This window comes from Cherax quadricarinatus, chromosome 90 (assembly GCF_038502225.1).
Source record: "Cherax quadricarinatus isolate ZL_2023a chromosome 90, ASM3850222v1, whole genome shotgun sequence".
In the NCBI taxonomy this organism is placed as follows: domain Eukaryota; kingdom Metazoa; phylum Arthropoda; class Malacostraca; order Decapoda; family Parastacidae; genus Cherax; species Cherax quadricarinatus.
The window spans coordinates 4,634,575-4,655,325 of record NC_091381.1 but is presented as its reverse complement, the minus strand read 5'-3'; the positions used below and the strand labels follow the sequence as shown (position 1 = coordinate 4,655,325).

Sequence of the window (20,751 nt, the reverse complement as noted above, 5' to 3'; positions counted from 1 at the left end):
TGAAACGAGTTTCAACCGGTCCTGGTGGCATAGAGCTATTGGGTCCGGTAGTATAGAGACATAACCCTACTGATTCAGGGACTGTGGAAATACTCACCTATTTCCTTAGGTAGCATACTGAGATATAGAGCTATTTATGTCCGGCATTCTACCGGGCACAGATAGGTCTATGTAGTTCCAGCGGCCTTGTGACAGGTCTAGTGAACCCGGTAGATTACTAGACACAGGTCTTCTGGTACTAGTGGCATGGTGACATACAAGTCTGTTGGGCCTGATAGCATAATTTTACTCTCATCTTGATTACAACTTCCCAGTCGTGCCCTGGGCACGACTGGGAAGTTTTTTTCCTTCACGAGGGAGTTTTTTTTTTATTAATCTAAGTTATTCTTCACAAGAAAGTTATTTTACGAATCTCAGTTACTTCTCCTTCACTCTGGAGATTTCATTTAAGCTTTTAGTAAAGCCTTCAGAGCCCATTTTATTCTCATTAAAATCATGAAGAAGCGGAAATTCTGTAGAGTGTCTGGGGAACGGGAAGAGTGAGTGGAGTAATCAGGTTTGATCCAAGGAAGAGAAGAAAAGCTCCAATTCCTCAAATCAGTGGCTTCTCAAGTTATAACTTATAATTTTAATACTGGACATACTACACAAAATATTTTTTTCTTGGTAACTTAATTACAGTTATTTATATCAAGACTTGTTTGGGTTGAGTTTTATGTTAAACTAAGTTTATGGTTGCGATTATCTTGCCTAATTCTTTGCAATAAAATTATCTTCGTAAATAGAGGGGTGGTGAGTGAATTAGAGAGATCTTCCTCAGTAAACTATCAAAAGAAAATGATGCATAATTAAATACTGTCTAGACACTTGGCAGAATTCTTCATTGAACATTTTGTGGGCTATAAAGTTTAAACTTAAACGTATTTTCCTTAAGGGTAGCAATCATTTTCATTGATGTTGATTGTGATGGACAGACTTTTATTTTAAGAAATAAAAAGAGCTGTTTATCATACAGTAAAAACGTTAGTGTTTTGTTTACCTTTGGTACAGGTGGCTATGACAAAAGCTAGCAGATCATCACTCATTTCTACTTTATTTTTCATGCAACACTTACGAAATGTTATATCTGACAAGACCAAGTTTAAGTGGAGGAATGTGAGAGAGGCAGAGTGAAAGCTTCAAGCGTTTTATTATAAAAATAATTAATTTTGTAATACATTTTATATATATTTTTATATATTTATATATACATTTGTGATATGTACAGATAAACACTAAGTTGAGCCAGTTGTGATTATATGAATAATGTACAAATTTTTGGTAACGTCTTTCCAGTGAGCTTCCGTGCTGTCGGTCTAGACACTTCGACTGTAGAGTTCCACCACTCACTTATCTGTCATTCCTGGGCTCCGTCTAACATTCCTTGGCTCCACCTGGCATTCCTGGACTCCATCTGGTACTCATGGGCTCCGCTGGCAATTCCTGGGATCCATCTGGCATTAATGAGCTCCGTTTGGCATTCCTGGGCTCCATATAGCATTCCTGCTCTCCATCTGGCATTCCTGGGCTCCATCTGGCACTCCTGTAAACTAGGAGTCAGGGCACTTCATGACACTAGATGAAACGCACACACACATTTAAGGTCCTCACTCATCCATTCACTGGATAGGTTGGACACTCCTCATCCTTGTTCGGACAGACCTCCACAGGTCACTGAGTAGCGGTGGCACTGTTGAGTAGTGGTGACACTATTCACTGAGTAGCGATGAAACTACTCATTGAGTAGCGGTGGCACTGTTTACCGAGTAGCAGTGGCGCTGTTCATGGAGCAGTGTTGGCTCTGTTCATGGAGCAGTGTTGGCTCTGTTCAAGTAGCGGTGGCACTAACCTCTGAGAAGCGATAGCACTAGTCACTGAGTAGCGGGGGCACAGTTTACTGAGTAGCGGTGGCACTGTATACTGAGTAGCGGTGGCACTTGATTAGTGGCGGCACTGGACACTCGCGGTGGCACTGAGCTTCACGGGAGTTAGACGTCTAAGGCCGACACCATCGTGACAGCTGACCAGATGTTACTCTCTCTCACCGTCCTCGACTACTGCAGAAGCTCCACTAGGGCCGAGATGTACGTCTGTGCCATCTGTAGAGTCTCGAACTTGGACAGTTTCTGGTCGCCACTGAGTGCTGGAATGTGTTCACGAAGCTTGTCAAAGGCGTCATTAAGACCGTTCATGCGACGTCTTTCCCGAGCATTAGCTGCGAGTCGACGCTTCCTTATCACCTCGCGTCCCACTATCTTAGGCGGTCGTCGGCGACATTTAGCCTGACGACCGCGGGACTCTGACAAGGAGCACTCTGGACTGTTGAAGTTGGAAGCAGCTGCCAGAACCGGGTGAGTAGTGCCAGGGGCTCCCCACGACCAAGATGATGGCCCGGATATGTTAGAGTTCCACCCGTGTGACGAGCTGCCCTCTACACTCTCACAACTGCTGCTAGGAGAACATGAGGGGCTGGGGCGTCCATCTGACGAACTTCTTCCTTCAGAAGTAGACCAACTATTGGTTTCTTTAGAAGAAGTGTTACTGGAGCACTGAACAGGCAAGGCGTAAGATCCGGTAGTATAGGGCGGGCTGGGACAGGCGAACTGTTCAATGAAGCTGTGTTCCAGGTGGCTGGAGTAGCCAGGATGCGACACGGGGAAGTACCAATCAGACACAGACATGTCGGCTTCTGTATCGTATACTGGTCTGACCCTTGCCCCGGCCACGCGTCACCTTTATATGTCTCCCACGAGATCACGTGACCCCACCGACCAATAAGGTGTTAGGGGTTGTGACCATGGGCGGGGCTGTGACCGTGGGAGGGGCCTGGCGGCCCGCCTGAGGGCGGCGGGGTGTGGGGGTCAGGCAGGGCACCACCTCCGCCACTGCTGCTGCTGCTGCACCATCTGCCCAGGTGGAGGCGTGCGTGTGGCGGCGCCAGGGTGTGGTATCCTCCAATAATTATTGTCCCAGGAGCCCCTGCTGCTGCTGCTGCCCCCGACCAGAGCATCCCGTGCCCTGACACAGTACCCTGGATGGGGCAACGGCCCCTGATTCACTGACATACTTTTTTTTATGTCTGTTTTCCTTCTGTCTGTCTGACTATCTGCTGCCCTGTGTATATAACCTCCCATCCTTCGAGTACCCATTCCAGAACCTGCCCAACCCATCCCCTCCCCAAAGCCTATCCTCCTCCACAAGCCCTCCGCTCTTTCCTTACTCCCCCCACTACGCTTTCCTATATTACCTGCTCCCTGCTCCTCCCTACCTTGCCTCAATCCCCCCTCCATCAATTTACTGCCCTTCTTTCACCCTACCCTATTCTCCCTCCTCCACGATCCTGCTTCTCCCCCAACATCAACACGACCACCTTCCCAGGCAACCTAAAATCCCCGAAAAGTGCGCATCGCCACCACAATCACCACTACGAGCAGTACCACCACTAGCAGAACCACAAGCTTCCATAACCAACACTTGCAACACCACTAGCACCACCACCAGCACCACGAGTGACACGAGTACCACTAGCACCACCAGCACCGCTAGTACCACCACCACTATCATCATCAATAGTGCCACCACCACCATCACCACTAATACCACCACCGCTAGCACTGTCACTACTAATACTACCACCATCAGTACCCCCAGTACCACCAGCACCATCATCACCACTAGCACCACCACGATCAGTACCACCACCACCACCACCAGTATCACCAGTACGACCGGCACCACCATTACCACTAGTAGCATCACCACCAGCACTATCATCTTCATTAGTAAACACCACCACTAGCACCACCAGTATCCTCAGTGCCACCAGCACCACCATCATCTCTATTACTACCACCACCAGGACCCCTAGTACCACCATCACCACTAGTACCATCACCGCCACTAGCACTACCAGCACCACTAGTACCACCACCCTAACACCACTATTACCACTGGTACAACCACCACGAACACCACCGGTACCACGAGCACCAGCATCACCACTAGTACCACCACCCCCATTAGCACCATCATCACCACTAGTACCACCAGCACCACCAGCACCACCAACACTACCAGCGCCAACAGCACCACCAGCACCACCAGCACCACTAGTACCACCACCCCAGCACCACCATCACCACTAGTATAACAACCACCAGCACCACCACCACCATCACTAGTACCACCACCACGACCACCACCACCACCACTAGTAGCACCACCACTAGCACCACCAGCACCACTAGTACCACAATCACCATCACCAGCATCACCACTAGCACCACCAGCACCACTAGTACCACCACCCCAGCACCACCATCACCACTAGTATAACAACCACCAGCACCACCACCACCATCACTAGTACCACCACCACGACCACCACCACCACCACTAGTAGCACCACCACTAGCACCACCAGCACCACTAGTACCACAATCACCATCACCAGCATCACCACTAGCACCACTAGCACCACTAGTACCACCACCACAAGCACCACCAGCACCATTAGTACCACAACCACCACCTCCCCCATCACCACTAGCACCACCATCACTAGTACCACCACCACTAGCACCACCAGCACCAGTAATACCACAACCACCAGCATTACCATCATTACCAATACCACCACCACGAGCACCACAATCACCACTAGTACCACCACCACTAACACCACCAGTTCCACTACTGTTTCTGTAGTGTCATACAGCATCCGAGGCACTTTCTTATACTCAACACACAGACTACCCTTAAGTTTTGCTATACTCAGCATACAGACTCTCCTTAACCCTTGTTACACTCAGCATACAGACTCTCCTTAACGTTTCCTACACTCAGTATAGACTCTCCTTAACCCTTGCAACACACGGTATACAGACTTACCACCTTGAAATATAAATGGCATCCTTCAGAGCACGCCATTTCTGAGATTCTCACCAAAGTTCAACGAACTACTGGGGGGGGGGGGGTTAATATATTTCTACGGAGTTCCAACCATAATTTCACTTGGATACTGTTGTTGTTGTTACAGATTTATTATTATTATTATTATTATTATTATTATTATTATTATTATTATTATTATTATTATTATTATTATTATTATTATTATTATTATTATTACTTTGGAAGCGACAATCCCGTAAGTGTCACACAGCAAAAAGGTTTAATCATGAACTTCAGCCTCGCTCTTGTTTACAATACAAAGCGTACCGATGACCATCGAACATCTCATATATTGTTGGTTACAATAGCTGTCGGTCTGCTCAGCTAATGTTTTGGGCGGACAGCACATGGAGTGGACCCTGTTGTGGTGGTTGCGGCAGACAGCACACGGAGTGACTGCGGGTGTGTCGGCTGCGGCAGACAACACACGGAGTGTTCCCGGGTGTGTCGGCTGCGGCAGACAACACATGGAGGGAGTGAATCTCAGCACTGGTCTGACCACTAGTCTCTATAAGGTCGCGACAGACCGGGAGCGGAGTCAGTACCAGGTCTCTCGGAGTCCAGTTTGTAGATTTACGACGCCACATTCTTGACTGTGTTCTTCTTTATTTTACAAATTTTAGAACCTCTGTGTATATACTAATGTGTACATGCGTGTAATATATATATATATATATATATATATATATATATATATATATATATATATATATATATATATATATATATATATATGCATGCAGAGAGCATGCATAGTTCCTTTGTATAAAGGCAAAGGGGATAAAAGAGAGTGCAAAAATTATAGGGGGATAAGTCTGTTGAGTGTACCTGGTAAAGTGTATGGTAGAGTTATAATTGAAAGAATTAAGAGTAAGACGGAGAATAGGATAGCAGATGAACAAGGAGGCTTTAGGAAAGGTAGGGGGTGTGTGGACCAGGTGTTTACAGTGAAACATATAAGTGAACAGTATTTAGATAAGGCTAAAGAGGTCTTTGTGGCATTTATGGATTTGGAAAAGGCGTATGACAGGGTGGATAGGGGGGCAATGTGGCAGATGTTGCAAGTGTATGGTGTAGGAGGTAGGTTACTGAAAGCAGTGAAGAGTTTTTACGAGGATAGTGAGGCTCAAGTTAGAGTATGTAGGAAAGAGGGAAATTTTTTCCCAGTAAAAGTAGGCCTTAGACAAGGATGTGTGATGTCACCGTGGTTGTTTAATATATTTATAGATGGGGTTGTAAGAGAAGTAAATGCGAGGGTCTTGGCAAGAGGCGTGGAGTTAAAAGATAAAGAATCACACACAAAGTGGGAGTTGTCACAGCTGCTCTTTGCTGATGACACTGTGCTCTTGGGAGATTCTGAAGAGAAGCTGCAGAGATTGGTGGATGAATTTGGTAGGGTGTGCAAAAGACGAAAATTAAAGGTGAATACAGGAAAGAGTAAGGTTATGAGGATAACAAAAAGATTAGGTGATGAAAGATTGAATATCAGATTGGAGGGAGAGAGTATGGAGGAGGTGAACGTATTCAGATATTTGGGAGTGGACGTGTCAGCGGATGGGTCTATGAAAGATGAGGTGAATCATAGAATTGATGAGGGAAAAAGAGTGAGTGGTGCACTTAGGAGTCTGTGGAGACAAAGAACTTTGTCCTTGGAGGCAAAGAGGGGAATGTATGAGAGTATAGTTTTACCAACGCTCTTATATGGGTGTGAAGCGTGGGTGATGAATGTTGCAGCGAGGAGAAGGCTGGAGGCAGTGGAGATGTCATGTCTGAGGGCAATGTGTGGTGTGAATATAATGCAGAGAATTCGTAGTTTGGAAGTTAGGAGGAGGTGCGGGATTACCAAAACTGTTGTCCAGAGGGCTGAGGAAGGGTTGTTGAGGTGGTTCGGACATGTAGAGAGAATGGAGCGAAACAGAATGACTTCAAGAGTGTATCAGTCTGTAGTGGAAGGAAGGCGGGGTAGGGGTCGGCCTAGGAAGGGTTGGAGGGAGGGGGTAAAGGAGGTTTTGTGTGCGAGGGGCTTGGACTTCCAGCAGGCATGCGTGAGCGTGTTTGATAGGAGTGAATGGAGACAAATGGTTTTTAATACTTGACGTGCTGTTGGAGTGTGAGCAAAGTAACATTTATGAAGGGATTCAGGGAAACCGGCAGGCCGGACTTGAGTCCTGGAGATGGGAAGTACAGTGCCTGCACTCTGAAGGAGGGGTGTTAATGTTGCAGTTTAAAAACTGTAGTGTAAAGCACCCTTCTGGCAAGACAGTGATGGAGTGAATGATGGTGAAAGTTTTTCTTTTTCAGGCCACCCTGCCTTGGTGGGAATCGGCCGGTGTGATAATAAATAAAAAATAAATATATGTGTGTGTGTGTGTGTGTGTGTGTGTGTGTGTGTGTGTGTGTGTGTGTGTGTGTGTGTGTGTGTGTGTGTGTGTGTGGTCACTGCTTTCCATTTTACACATAAACTTGTTCAATAATGTGGTATTAATATCTTACTGTACCGAGTGAAGATTCCTCGTTACTAACTCGTTGAAATCTCCACTCAGTGAGTGCTTCATACCTGATAATTCACAGACCCGGTCACATACAGCGGATGGAGGATCGAGCCTTCAGTAACGCATGAGATGAATGATCCACAAGGGTTTAGCTCATCGTGAAATATAATAATTCTCGTTCACTTTCATTTATTCCTTCACCTCTTGCTACGGACTTAGCTCTTTCCCTATAATAATAATAATAATAATAATAATAATAATAATAATAATAATAATAATAATAATAATAATAATAAAAAATATTATTATTATTATTATTATTATTATTATTATTATTATTATTATTATTATTATTATTATTATCACCCATCTCCTCTACTTCGGCTTTCTCGGCTTTACTGCCGTCTACAAGCGCTCTCTCCTAGCTCAACTTCCATCTTTCCCTCCCTAATTCTCTCCACGTTAATTCGCATTGTATGATGTTGTATGATCCGTCCCAGTCCTGCACTCCCTGCCCTGTAATCCCAGCCCTGCACTCCCTGCCCTGTAATCCCAGCCCTGCACTCCCTGCCCTGTAATCCCAGCCCTGCACTCCCTGCCCTGTAATCCCAGCCCTGCACTCCCTGCCCTGTAATCCCAGCCCTGCACTCCCTGCCCTGTAATCCCAGCCCTGCACTCCCTGCCCTGTAATCCCAGCCCTGCACTCCCTGCCCTGTAATCCCAGCCCTGCACTCCCTGCCCTGTAATCCCAGCCCTGCACTCCCTGCCTGTAATCCCAGCCCTGCACTCCCTGCCCTGTAATCCCAGCCTTGCACTCCCTACCCTGTAATCCTAGCCCTGCACTCCCTGCCCTGTAATCCCAGCACTGCACTCCCTGCCCTGCAGTCCCAGCCCTGCACTTTCTGCCCTGTAATTCTAGCCCTGCACTCCTTGCCTGTAATCCTAGCCCTGTAATCCCAACCCTGAACTCCTTGCCCGATAATCCCAGCCCTGCACTCCCTGGCATGTAATCCCAGCCCTGCACTCCCTTTCCTGTAATGCCTGCCCTGTAATCCCAGCCCAAAACTCCCTGCCCTTTAGCCCCAGCCCTGTACTCTTTGCACTGTAATCCCAGCCCTACACTTTCTGCTCTGTAATCTCAGCCCTGCACTCTCTGCCCCTTAATCCCAGCCCTACGTTCCTTGCCCGGCAGACCATGGTTCGGAATCTCCACCAGCGCCTCGTTCTTGCTCCACTGACCCTGCTTGTCGCAGAACCTGCTCCCTCGACCCCAGTCTGCCCTCCCCTTCCTCAAGACCTCTCCCCAAGTCCCTGTCTACTCTTCCCTGCCCCTTGCCTGCTCCCTGGATCCCGGCCTGCCCTCCTCTACCCTCAGGTTGCTCGGCTGGGACCGGCCTGCCTGTCCCTCTTACCCCTAAGCAATCTCCCAGGACCCTGACGTGCCCTTCCCTGCTCCCTGGGCCCAAGCCTGTCCTACCGTACCCCACGCATGCTCCCTCGACCCCAACCTGCCCTACCTTGCTCTGCAGCGTGTTATCTGGACCCCAGCCTGCCCTCCTCTGTTCTGCAGTGTTTTACCTGGATCCTAGCCTGCCCTCCACTGCTCCACAGCGTGCTACCTGGACCCTAGCCTGCCTTCCATTGCTCTGCAGCATACTGCCTGGACCCCAGCCTGCTGTCTACGTCTCTGTGTGCCCTACACTGCACCAACCTTCTCCCTCAGCCTTGACCTGCTCTCCATTAGCAATAGCTACCCCTCCTGTCTGCTTTCTACCATTCCATTCTTCTGATGTCATCGCCTTCTTGTCTGATTTCTACCATTCTGTTATTCTACAGCCACGGTAACCCCTCCTGGCTCTGGCGCTCTCTCACTTTTCCTTCCTTCACTTCTTCAAGAAGAAGCTTTAATCGAGGCAAGGTTTCGTTCTGTGTAGAGCTTTACACAGAAATAATCGTTGTTTCAATTAAAGCCTGCTCGAGCGTGCCTCTCTTCTTCATCACTGTGTGTGTGTGTGGAGTTTCTCAGCAACGTTGTTGTTAGGGCTACACTCAGCTGCCTGATGAAATGTGATATTATCCTAGTGTGCTAAGATTCCGTTCTGTTGTTTACGGAAGCGTGATAACTACTCACAAAATCGTCATAACACGACTGTAAACAAACCACGGAACGGGTTTTACGACTCACTCTCCATGGGTTCTAACTCCAGCCGTTCCCTGGGTTTGGTTACATTTAGGATTGATTAGTGACTTGGATAAGCTGGACCGCGATGTTCCATTCTTAACGTCAGACGATTTTTAGATAGAGTGCAGACTGTGACTTTAATTCTGCTTTCCAGCTGGAAAACAAAACATGAGCAACACCTGGGTGCCTTTACTATTGAGATTTTTTCGCCAACCATTTGCGACTGCAGTCAATAGATACAGAACAAATACCTTTTATAGAAGGTGTTCAGCTCCTTAGCCATGATAAATCTGAACACTTTTTATGAACAATGAGGCACTGAACAACTCAAAATTACCTCTCCATTTCTTCCAGTATTCAGTATTTATTTTCGGTACTGATAGAAAAAGCTAAAGGTCTACGACAAGTCTCAACGCTGAGATACCCAGGTGTTGCACATGTGTCTTATTCACCAAAATGATGGTATTGTACACCTGTAACGTAATGAGTTGTTGCAACCCCTGAATGGGTCACAATGTATATGAGGTATATTATGTATATGTATATAATGTATATTGCCTTTTCATATAATTTTATATTGCTTATATTTGCGATAATAGCTAAATCGTAAATCTATTGCTTTATATTATTATTTGACTTAGTTATATTGTTAGGTAGGATGTAACATTCATATATTATTATTATGTGCTCATAGTTCAAGTCTTGATTTTCTAACTACTGTAATTATCGCTCATTGCTCGTTTCCCTGCCGGCTTCTGTGTTGCTGGGCAGCAACTGTCCACGGAGCTATCACGTGATCGAGGGGGGTGATCACACCTCGCCTGAAGTATTCAGTCTGGTTTAGACTCGCTTGGTGGTTGGACGTATTCTTGACAAGACGTGCCTAAATCTCCCTTATTGGCCCTTGTTGGAAGATCGTCTCTGTCTCATTATTGTTGTAGGTTCTGTGGGACTCTGTTCACAGAACATTGTATAGACTTAGTGATTTTCGACGTAGTACTGAGGTTGTGTGTCGCTTAGACACTCTGAGCAACTCAGGGCCTGAGCTGTAGCTTCTGATCTAACTTGTACTGGTATCTGTGTATTGTCACAGTCGGGTATTTTCTCATGCTGAACTTAGATTCAGTAGTATGGGAGTTTGGTGACTTTTGTGGAGAATCTGCTGATGGTCCCTACTAGCTGTCGTTATATTATCTCCTTGATCTTGATTGTGTCGCAGTTGTTTGTTATATTGCTATTGGGCTTAGCATTCATTTTATTGTTCAAGCAGACTGTTCTGAGTGCCAGTTGGTCAAGAAGTTAGTTTATTTAAGGACTTTGTCAGTCACTTGTTTAAGTCTAGTCGAGTCGTGAGACAGCGAACTACTTAGAGCACTTACACACATACACACAAACTTATTTGTATATTGTATTATCAAATGTTAATGTACCAGACGGTACTTAAGACATAAATATATGACATGTGCTTTCAGCACAATAATACTGTACACGAGAGAAGTGATTATTATTAATTTGTTTGAATTGATTGATTTAATTTAATTTGATATACACCTAGACAACTTAATTAATAAATTTATTAAATTTTAATTTCTCTAGTTAGTAGCCTACCAGTTGTAATCATGAAGCACTATTAATTCTTATTGAATTCTGATGGATAATTGGACAAGGATACTGATTAATTGTTACGAAAACCCAGTAACAGGCTGGATGCTAGAAGGGCAGTCCTTTCTAGTATTCACTGGAGATCTCTAAGCTTTTTAGAAATCGCGTTTTTTGTAACATGAGTTTAGAGGGAAGCCAGTCAGGTACACTGATTCCGCTTCATGTTTCCAGTCGATTATATAGAGGTTAGTGTGAGGTTTGGCCTCACTGGGTAGTGTGTGAAGAAAGTGATAAGTGGATATAGTTAGAGGTCGGAAAAAAAGAAGAGAAAAAATATTTCTTTGACTAACACAAAATATCTTTCACATACGCTAGGGTGTTTAAGGTAGTGCTGGTATACACGCTAGGGTGTTTAAGGTAATGCTGGTATACACGCTAGTGTGTTTAAAGTAATGCTGGTAAACACGCTAGGGTGTTAAGGTAATGCCGGAGTGCACGCTAGTGTGTTAAGGAAACGCTGGTGTAGAAGCTAGTATGTTAAGGTAACGCTGGAGTACACGCTACTGTGTTAAGGAAACCCTGGTGTACAACCTCGAGTGTAAGCGCTGGTGTACACTCGAGGATATTAATGTTACACTGGTGTACACTCGAGGATATTAATGTTACACTGGTGTACACTCGAGGATGTTAATGTTACACTGGTGTACACTCGAGGATGTTAATGTTACACTGGTGTACACTCGAGGATGTTAATGTTACACTGGTGTACACTCGAGGATGTTAATGTTACACTGGTGTACACTCGAGGATGTTAATGTTACACTGGTGTACACTCGAGCACGTTAATGTTACACTGGTGTACACTCGAGGATGTTAATGTTACACTGGTGTACAGTCGAGGATGTTAATGTTACATTGGTGTACACTCGAGGATGTTAATGTTACACTGGTGTACACTCGAGGATGTTAATGTTACACTGGTGTACACTCGAGGATGTTAATGTTACACTGGTGTACACTCGAGGATGTTAATGTTACACTGGTGTACACTCGAGGATGTTAATGTTACACTGGTGTACACTCGAGGATGTTAATGTTACACTGGTGTACACTCGAGCACGTTAATGTTACACTGGTGTACACTCGAGGATGTTAACGTTACACTGGTGTACACTCGAGGATGTTAATGTTACACTGGTGTACACTCGAGGATGTTAATGTTACACTGGTGTACACTCGAGGATGTTAATGTTACACTGGTGTACACTCGAGGATGTTAATGTTACACTGGTGTACACTCGAGGATGTTAATGTTACACTGGTGTACACTCGAGGATGTTAATGTTACACTGGTGTACACTCGAGGATGTTAATGTTACACTGGTGTACACTCGAGGATGTTAATGTTACACTGGTGTACACTCGAGGATGTTAATGTTACACTGGTGTACACTCGAGGATGTTAATATTACACTGGTGTACACTCGAGGATGTTAATGTTACACTGGTGTACACTCGAGGATGTTAATGTTACACTGGTGTACACTCGAGGGTGTTAATGTTACACTGGTGTACAGTCGAGGATGTTAATGTTACACTGGTGTACACTCGAGGATGTTAATGTTACACTTGTGTATACTCGAGGATGTTAATGTTACACTGGTGTACACTCGAGGATGTTAATGTTACACTGGTGTACACTCGAGGGTGTTAATGTTACACTGGTGTACACTCGAGGGTGTTAATAAATAACAAAAAGGCACAATACCGTGACTGGAACGATACACAAATAACCCGCACATAAAAGAGAGAAGCTTACGACGACGTTTCGGTCCGACTTGGACCATTGACAAAGTCACAGTAACAGAGGTGGAGCAGGACGGCTATATATAGGCAGGAAGAGGTGGAGGTACTACTACAACTACTACTACTACTACCTCCACCTCTTCCTGCCTATATATAGCCGTCCTGCTCCACCTCTGTTACTGTGACTTTGTCAATGGTCCAAGTCGGACCGAAACGTCGTCATAAGCTTCTCTCTTTTATGTGCGGGTTATTTGTGTGAGGGTGTTAATGTTACACTGGTGTCCAGTCGAGGATGTTAATGTTACACTGGTGTACAGTCGATGGTGTTAAGTGAAACTAGTGAAAATAAAAGAGTACTGAGTCAGAAAAAAGTTCAGTACATGTAGGAAAAACTGTGTTAGTGTTCTGACACCGCCAGTGTTCTGACACCGCCAGTGTTCTGACACCGCCAGTGTTCTGACACCGCCAGTGTTCAGCACCGCCAGTGTTCTGACACCGCCAGTGTTCTGACACCGCCAGTGTTCTGACACCGCCAGTGTTCAGCACCGCCAGTGTTCTGACACCGCCAGTGTTCTGACACCGCCAGTGTTCTGACACCGCCAGTGTTCAGCACCGCCAGTGTTCTGACACCGCCAGTGTTCTGACACCGCCAGTGTTCTGACACCGCCAGTGTTCAGCACCGCCAGTGTTCTGACACCGCCAGTGTTCTGACACCGCCAGTGTTCAGCACCGCCAGTGTTCTGACACCGCCAGTGTTCAGCACCGCCAGTGTTCTGACACCGCCAGTGTTCTGACACCGCCAGTGTTCTGACACCGCCAGTGTTCAGCACCGCCAGTGTTCTGACACGGCCAGTGTTCTGACACCGCCAGTGTTCTGACACCGCCAGTGTTCAGCACCGCCAGTGTTCTGACACCGCCAGTGTTCTGACACCGCCAGTGTTCTGACACCGCCAGTGTTCAGCACCGCCAGTGTTCTGACACCGCCAGTGTTCAGCACCGCCAGTGTTCTGACACCGCCAGTGTTATGACACCGCCAGTGTTCTGACACCGCCAGTGTTCTGACACCGCCAGTGTTCTGACACCGCCAGTGTTCAGCACCGCCAGTGTTCTGACACCGCCAGTGTTCTGACACCGCCAGTGTTCTGACACCGCCAGTGTTCAGCACCGACAGTGTTCTGACACCGCCAGTGTTATGACACCGCCAGTGTTCTGACACCGCCAGTGTTCTGACACCGCCAGTGTTCAGCACCGCCAGTGTTCTGACACCGGCAGTGTTCTGACACCGCCAGTGTTCTGACACCGCCAGTGTTCTGACACCGCCAGTGTTCTGACACCGCCAGTGTTCTGACACCGCCAGTGTTCAGCACCGCCAGTGTTCTGACACCGCCAGTGTTCTGACACCGCCAGTGTTCTGACACCGCCAGTGTTCTGACACCGCCAGTGTTCTGACACCGCCAGTGTTCTGACACCGCCAGTGTTCTGACACCGCCAGTGTTCAGCACCGCCTGTGTTCTGACACCGCCAGTGTTCTGACACCGCCAGTGTTCTGACACCGCCAGTGTTCTGACACCGCCAGTGTTCTGACACCGCCAGTGTTCTGACACCGCCAGTGTTCTGACAGCACCAGTGTTCTGACACCGCCAGTGTTCTGACACCGCCAGTGTTCTGACAGCACCAGTGTTCTGACAGCACCAGTGTTCTGACACCGCCAGTGTTCTGACAGCACCAGAACATCCCGGACACCGTAAGTCTTTACTGAACGGTAATGTAATCCACCACTACCACCACCACCACCACCACCACCATCACTACCATCACCACCACTACCACCACCACCATCACTACCAATACCACCACCATCACTATCACCACCACAACTACCTCCACCACCATCACTACCACCATTACCATTACTCCACTACCACCACCCCTACCACCACCACTACAACCACCACCACCGTTATACCACTACCACCACCCCTATCACCACAACCACCATCCCTACCACTACCACCATCATACCTACCACGACCATCAGTATACTTACCACCCCCACCATACCTACCACCACTACCATTACCACCACCAGCACCATCACCACCGCTACCACCATAACTACCAATACCACCACCACTACCACTATCATCTCTACCACCAGCACCACTTCCAATACCACCACCATCTCTACCACCAACACCACTTCCACAACCACCACCACTTCCACAACCACCGCCACTACCACCACCACCACCAATACTACCATCACCACCACCAATACCACCAGCACCTCCACCACCTTACTACTACCATTCCTACCACCAGTACCATCATCCCTACCACTACTGCCACCCACCACCATCCCTACCACTACCACCGTTACCACTACCACCACAACCACTAATACTATCACCACCACTACCCCCACAACCACTAATACTATCACCTTCACCACCGCTGCCACCACCACCACCACCACTACCACCACCCACTGCCGCTACTACCCCCACCAATACCACCACCACCACTGCCACCCCCACCACCACAATTACCACCAGCACCACAACCACGATTACTACAATCACCACCACTACCACCACCATCGTAACCACTACTAACACCCTTACCACCACTACCACCACCACTACCATCACCACCACCATTACAACTACCAACACCACCACCAGTACCATCACCACAGCTACCAATCCACCACCACCCCACCACTACTACCACTACCACCACCAATACTACAAACTCCACCACCATCACTACCACCACCACCATTACCACCACTACTACCACCACTTCCATCACTACTACCACCACCATTACCACCACTACTACCACCACTTCCATCACCATCACAACCACCGCTACTACCACTATTACCACTACTACCACTCCCACCACTATTTTCACTACCACCCACCACTATTATCGCCACCATCACCACAACCACCACCACTATCACCACCCCTACTACTACCGCCACCACCACCAGCACCACCACCAGCATCACCACCACTACTACCAACGCCACCACTACTACCAACACCACCACTACTACCACCACAACTATCACCACCACCAACAACACCAACACCTCCACCAACACCTCCACCAACACCTCCACCACCACTACCTTCACTACCATCACCACCATCACTACTACCACCAGAACAATCACCACCGCTACCACCACCACCACCACTACCACCATCACCATCACGACCACTACCATTACTGCAACAACTACCGCCTCCACCACCACCACAATTACCACTACCCCCACCACTACCAACATCACCACTACCACAACCACTCCCACTATCACTACTAACACCATCACTACACCCATCATCACTACTATCATCACTTCCATCATTAATACCTTCACCACCACTACCACCATAACTGTCACCACTGCTACCACCATCACCACCATCACTACCACCACTACCAGCATCACCACCACCTCCAACACCATTACCATCACTACTAACCACTACCACCACCAGCACAATCACCACCGCTACCATCATCATCGTCACTACCACTACCACCACCACAAAACTACCCACACCATCACCACCACTATTACCATCACCCCACCACTACCAACGGCACCACCACTACCACCAACATCACCATCACTGCATCCCCCACTACCACCACCACTCCCACCATCACTACTACCATCACCACCACTATCACCACCATCACATCCACCATCACTACCTCCACCAACACTACCACCAGTACCACCATCACTAACACCGTCACTACCACTACCACAACCATCATCCCTACCATCAATACCACCATCACCACCACTACCATCACTACCACCACTACCATCGCTACCACCACTACCATAATCACCACCATCCCTACCACCACTACACCCGTCACTACCACCAGTACAATAACCATTACTACAACCACCACTACAACCTCCAACACCACTACTACTACAACCACCGCAACTAACATCACCACCACTACTACCACCACCATCACTACCACCATCACCGCCACTACAACCAACAACAACACCACGACTACCATAACCATAACTACAACCACCAACACCACTATCATCACCACTAACATCACCAGGTATTATAAAATTCACTACGACAGATCAACCTTACCACTGACCTCTGGCAACATCCGTGTTGGTTAATTTAAAAGAAAAAGAAATTAAATTTTATATGCTACCGTCTCCAAACAGGTGTTGAGAAGAAGACTGCTGTACCTGCTCCCTTGTTGATCTACCTCCCTCGTTACTGTCAACAGCGACAGAGGCGACGCTTGTCTGTATCACTGAGCCGAGAACCGGTATAGGAGTTAGCTCTTCTGGGGGTCAGCGAGACAAGCGTACACCCGCCTCGCCCACTGCAGGAGTTTTCACTACTGATCTCTCTCCTTATCGTCAATGTCAATAATCTGTAAGTGTTTCGTTGCTCATTGCTTGTTAATATTGCCGAGTTTTGATTGATAAATGATTCCAAATTGTGTCCCAGAACAAAGCCTTCAAGGCCTCCCGTAGCTCGGTTGGTAACGCACTCTGCTCACACACTGAGGTCCGTGTTCTGATCCCCGGTACAGGTGGAAACATTGCTGTCCCTGTTCACCAAGCAGTAAGTACCTGGTTGTTATCCGACTAATGTGGGTCGCATCCTGGGGACAAAATTAACCTAAATTGCCCGAAATGCTCTGTATAACCAGAGGCTTTCTATATAGTATGTTATTGATGTCAGTTATGGTCTGTATAAGTTGTATTATGTACATGCAGAAATAAAGGTTATTATTATTTATTATCATTATTATTATTGTCTCTCTTGGCACCTTGTCGAATGAATCAAATTTGTTCACATGGTTCTGCACATGGATTCACACGAACATCAAGGTCTGATTCACTGGTGGTGAAGCGGGTCATGATACCACCGACCTGTGGGAGTAAAGGAGTAATAGAATAAGTGTAAATAGTAAGGGCGTCCGTCTCGTGCTTAACGAGTCTCGACTATCTCTTATGGTGAATCGCTGTATAGCCCTTGTGGCTTAGCGCTTCTTTTTGATTATAATAATAATAAACTTGTGCTTAATGACCCACATGAGTTGTGCTTAGCATGAAATAATAATAATAATAATAATAATAATAATAATAATAATAATAATAATAATAATAATTATAATTATTATTATTATTATTATTATTATTATTATTATTATTATTATTATTATATGGGCGTAAGAAAGTGGAGTCGTGAAAGGCTTCAATCCGGAGCCCAAATTTACAATTTATCAGTACCAAATCAGGTGCCAAATAACTTTTATTTGTCCCAACATTTCTGACAATACATAAAAATTTCCAACTGATTATACACATTTTCGTTTTCTAGATTAAAAAGACTGAGTTTTACATGGTTATGGTCTCTCTGTCTTGCAGGCAGAGAGCAGGCAGAGAGCAGGCAGAGAGCAGGCAGAGAGCAGGCAGAGAGCAGGCAGAGAGCAGGCAGAGAGCAAGCAGAGAGCAAGCAGAGAGCAGGCAGAGAGCAGGCAGAGAGCAGGCAGAGAGCAGGCAGAGAGCAGGCAGAGAGCAGGCAGAGAGCAGGCAGAGAGCAGGCAGAGAGCAAGCAGAGAGCAGGCAGAGAGCAGGCAGAGAGCAGGCAGAGAGCAGGCAGAGAGCAGGCAGAGAGCAGGCAGAGAGCAGGCAGAGAGCAGGCAGAGAGCAAGCAGAGAGCAGGCAGAGAGCAGGCAGAGAGCAGGCAGAGAGCAGGCAGAGAGTAGGCAGAGAGCAGGCAGAGAGCAAGCAGAGAGCAGGCAGAGAGCAGGCAGAGAGCAGGCAGAGAGCAAGCAGAGAGCAAGCAGAGAGCAGGCAGAGAGCAAGCAGAGAGCAGGCAGAGAGCAGGCAGAGAGCAGGAAGAGAGCAGGCAGAGAGCAGGCAGAGAGCAAGCAGAGAGCAGGCAGAGAGCAAGCAGAGAGCAGGCAGAGAGCAGGCAGAGAGCAGGCAGAGAGCAGGCAGAGAGCAGGCAGAGAGCAGGCAGAGAGCAGGCAGAGAGCAGGCAGAGAGCAGGCATAGAGCAGGCAGAGAGCAGGCAGAGAGCAGGCAGAGAGCAGGCAGAGAGCAGGCAGCCGTGATCGGGTTATTAGATACTTTCAACAGAAAAAGAATATAATATCAGGTGTCACTAATTAATGATTATTCTCACAGTGACAATAGGAGTTGTGTAATGAGTGCGGGGAACCAATCAGGTGGCAATGAGTGTTGTGTAATGAGTGCGGGGAACCAATCAGGTGGCAATGAGTTTGCACCTAGACAACCACTTAACAACAAAAAAGGAACAAGTACCAGAATGAACTTTTATTGCGGCAAAGTTTCGCTCCGAAGAGAACTTTCTCAAGTCATGAATTAATTTTTGAAAAACCTCTCCTTAAAGGAGAGGTTTTCCAAAAATCATGTCATGGACGAACCTATTATAAGTTCGTTTTTTTTCGCGTGTCGTTGTTTTCATAATAATATTGAACTTGCAAGTTCAATGCCAGACCTTTGCGGTGCCCATTACTTCTGGCACAATTTAAAACTTGTTCTCAACTGGTTGAATTGCGTCCCATATTCTCGACACTCCCTTTTTACAGATCCATAAGAGTCCTTTATAATGACATGAAAAAAGTCGCAATTACTCACTTGAAAACCTTTCAAAAAGCCGGATATAAGGAGTGAATAATCCGTGAGCTGACTGTACACTACGGGAAGACTTTCCGTATATTTACTAAAATTACTTCGACGGACTAGATACATTAGCTATCCTTGACCAGTTTTTTGGTCTCTTTGTATATGAGTCTTACTCATCGTCTCATAGGTACTGCATGACGTTATTAACATGATAAAATTATTTAATACTAGTTAACCAGGATATCTTCACTAGCATCCCGAGGTTGCTATCTGCAAGCATACTAAGATCAGTATGTGGAAGATTACTAAGGGCACCATAAAATCATAACAGGGGTCACTTGATTCACGTATACTAAGATCACATCATGCAAACAAGCTAATATCACGCTAGCTAGGCATATTAAGATCATTTTTCAATCATACGAAGACATCTTTACAAGTATACTAGACCACTGTACAAGTTACTGAGACCACTGTACAAGCTACTGAGACCACTGTACAAGCTACTGAGACCACTGTACAAGCTACTGAGACCACTGTACAAGCTACTGAGACCACTATACAAGCTACTAAGACCACTATACAAGCTACTGAGACCACTATACAAGCTACTAAGATCACTGCACAAGCCACTACTGAGACCACTGTACAAGCTACTAAGACCACTGTACAAGCTACTGAGACCACTGTACAAGCTACTGAGACCACTGTACAAGCTACTGAGACCACTGTACAAGCTACTGAGACCACTATACAAGCTACTAAGACCACTATACAAGCTACTGAGACCACTATACAAGCTACTAAGATCACTGCACAAGCCACTACTGAGACCACTGTACAAGCTACTAAGACCACTGTACAAGCTACTGAGACCACTGTACAAGCTACTGAGACCACTGTACAAGCTACTGAGACCACTGTACAAGCTACTGAGACCACTGTACAAGCTACTGAGACCACTGTACAAGCTACTAAGATCACTATACAAGCTACTG

General features: G+C 46.7%; 1 protein-coding gene across 1 annotated transcript; it reads right to left on the bottom strand.

Annotated features, from left to right (window-relative positions):
* Positions 1–1,181: 1,181 nt before the first annotated feature.
* Positions 1,182–2,736, bottom strand: LOC128693959 (pancreas transcription factor 1 subunit alpha-like). The gene has a single exon (XM_053783901.2). The coding sequence runs from the start codon at positions 2,718–2,720 to the stop codon at positions 2,094–2,096; it is 627 nt and encodes a 208-aa protein (XP_053639876.1). The 5' UTR covers positions 2,721–2,736; the 3' UTR covers positions 1,182–2,093.
* Between the last annotated feature and the right edge of the window lie 18,015 nt (positions 2,737–20,751).